Source organism: Arachis stenosperma, chromosome 10 (assembly GCF_014773155.1).
Source record: "Arachis stenosperma cultivar V10309 chromosome 10, arast.V10309.gnm1.PFL2, whole genome shotgun sequence".
NCBI lineage: Eukaryota > Viridiplantae > Streptophyta > Magnoliopsida > Fabales > Fabaceae > Arachis > Arachis stenosperma.
The window spans coordinates 84,259,574-84,261,032 of NC_080386.1; the positions used below are offsets into that span (position 1 = coordinate 84,259,574).

The window sequence follows — 1,459 nt, forward strand, 5'->3', positions numbered from 1 at the left end:
GCAGGGAGGTCAGATTCCAACAGCATCAGCTGTCCTTTTGTTAGCCTTTTTCAGAGTTTTGCTCAAATCCCTCAATTTCAGTCAGAATTTACCTGAAATCACAGAAAAACACACAAACTCATAGTAAAGTCCAGAAATGTGAATTTAACATAAAAACTAATGAAAACATCCCTAAAAGTAGCTCAATCCTACTAAAAACTATCTAAAAACAATGCCAAAAAGCGTATAAATTATCCGCTCATCACCAGGTTAGGCCTGGGGCTCAGTGTTGGCTTAATGTTTGCATGACTCTCTGGAAAATGCGCCAAGAGCTGCGAGTGCCCTATGGGCGCGCACGCGCCTAGTGCGCACACGTGCGCCTCCCCCCTTTTTTTATGCACATGAAAAATGCACATTTATCACAAATTCCGTAGGTAGCTAGCTAAAGGAGCCAAAAACACCCAAAACTCCGTGTAAAACATAAAAATGGGGTGTTTTCTACCATAACATCAACCCATCGATTTAAAATTAGTGCAAATTCTCATGAGCAATTTATCCAAGGTAACTTCAATCAAATATAACTAAACAATTCAATAGCTAAGCAATCACAAATCAGTAGAGAGTTCAAGAATTATGTACAAAAGGGTCAAAAGGATAGATCTCACCATGGTAGGGTGTCTCCCACCTAGTACTTTTGTTTAATGTCCTTAAGTTGGACCTTCACTAGCTCAATTTGCTTTGCCAAGAGGAGGATCTTCCAAGAGGAATACCTCAATCTCCTTGTTGCTCTTCATTTGCTCACCTTGATACAACTTGAGACGGTGCCCATTAACCTTGAAGGTATCCGAACTTGAGGGATGGCGTAGGTGGTAGACTCCATAGGGTTCCGCTTTTTCTACTTGATATGGTCCTTCCCATATCGATCTTAGTTTTCTGGGCAACAATCTCAATCTTGAGTTGTAAAGCAGCACTAGATTGCCGGCTTTAAACTCTCTTCTTTTTATGTTGTTGTCATGCACAGCTTTCGTTTTCTCCTTGTAAAGTCTAGAGTTCTCGTAGGCTTCTAACCTCAAACACTCTAATTCCGTCAATTGAAGCTTTCTCTCAATTTCGGCCCCATGCAAGCTTGGATTGCACTCCTTGACGGCCCAATATGCTCTATGCTCGACTTCCACCGGTAAGTGGCCAGCTTTGCCATACACCAACCGAAAGGGGCTCATGCCAATCGGTGTCTTGTATGCCGTTTGGTAGGCCCAAAGTGCATCGGTAAGTTAGGCACTCCAATCCTTTCTATTAGGCTTCACAATCCATTCCAACACATGCTTGATCTCCCGGTTGGAAACTTTGGCTTGGCCGTTTGTTTGTGGGTGATAGGCCGTGGCTACTTTATGTACGATAATGTATTTCTTCATTAGTCGCTCCATTCTTTTGTTGCAAAAATGTGAACCTTGATCACTCACGATTGCTCGTGGTGACCCAA

The 1,459-nt window shown here is 42.6% G+C and overlaps 1 protein-coding gene across 1 annotated transcript; it reads right to left on the reverse strand.

Annotated features, from left to right (window-relative positions):
* Window positions 1-707: 707 nt before the first annotated feature.
* LOC130957291 (uncharacterized) lies at window positions 708-1,199 on the reverse strand. Its single transcript, XM_057884158.1, has one exon. It carries the CDS (start codon window positions 1,197-1,199, stop codon window positions 708-710), a length of 492 nt encoding a protein of 163 aa, XP_057740141.1.
* Window positions 1,200-1,459: the final 260 nt, after the last annotated feature.

Excerpts from the sequence above, each read along its gene's own strand:
- LOC130957291 (XM_057884158.1), bottom strand. The coding sequence starts at position 1,199 with ATGAGCCCCTTTCGGTTGGTGTATGGCAAAGCTGGCCACTTACCGGTG.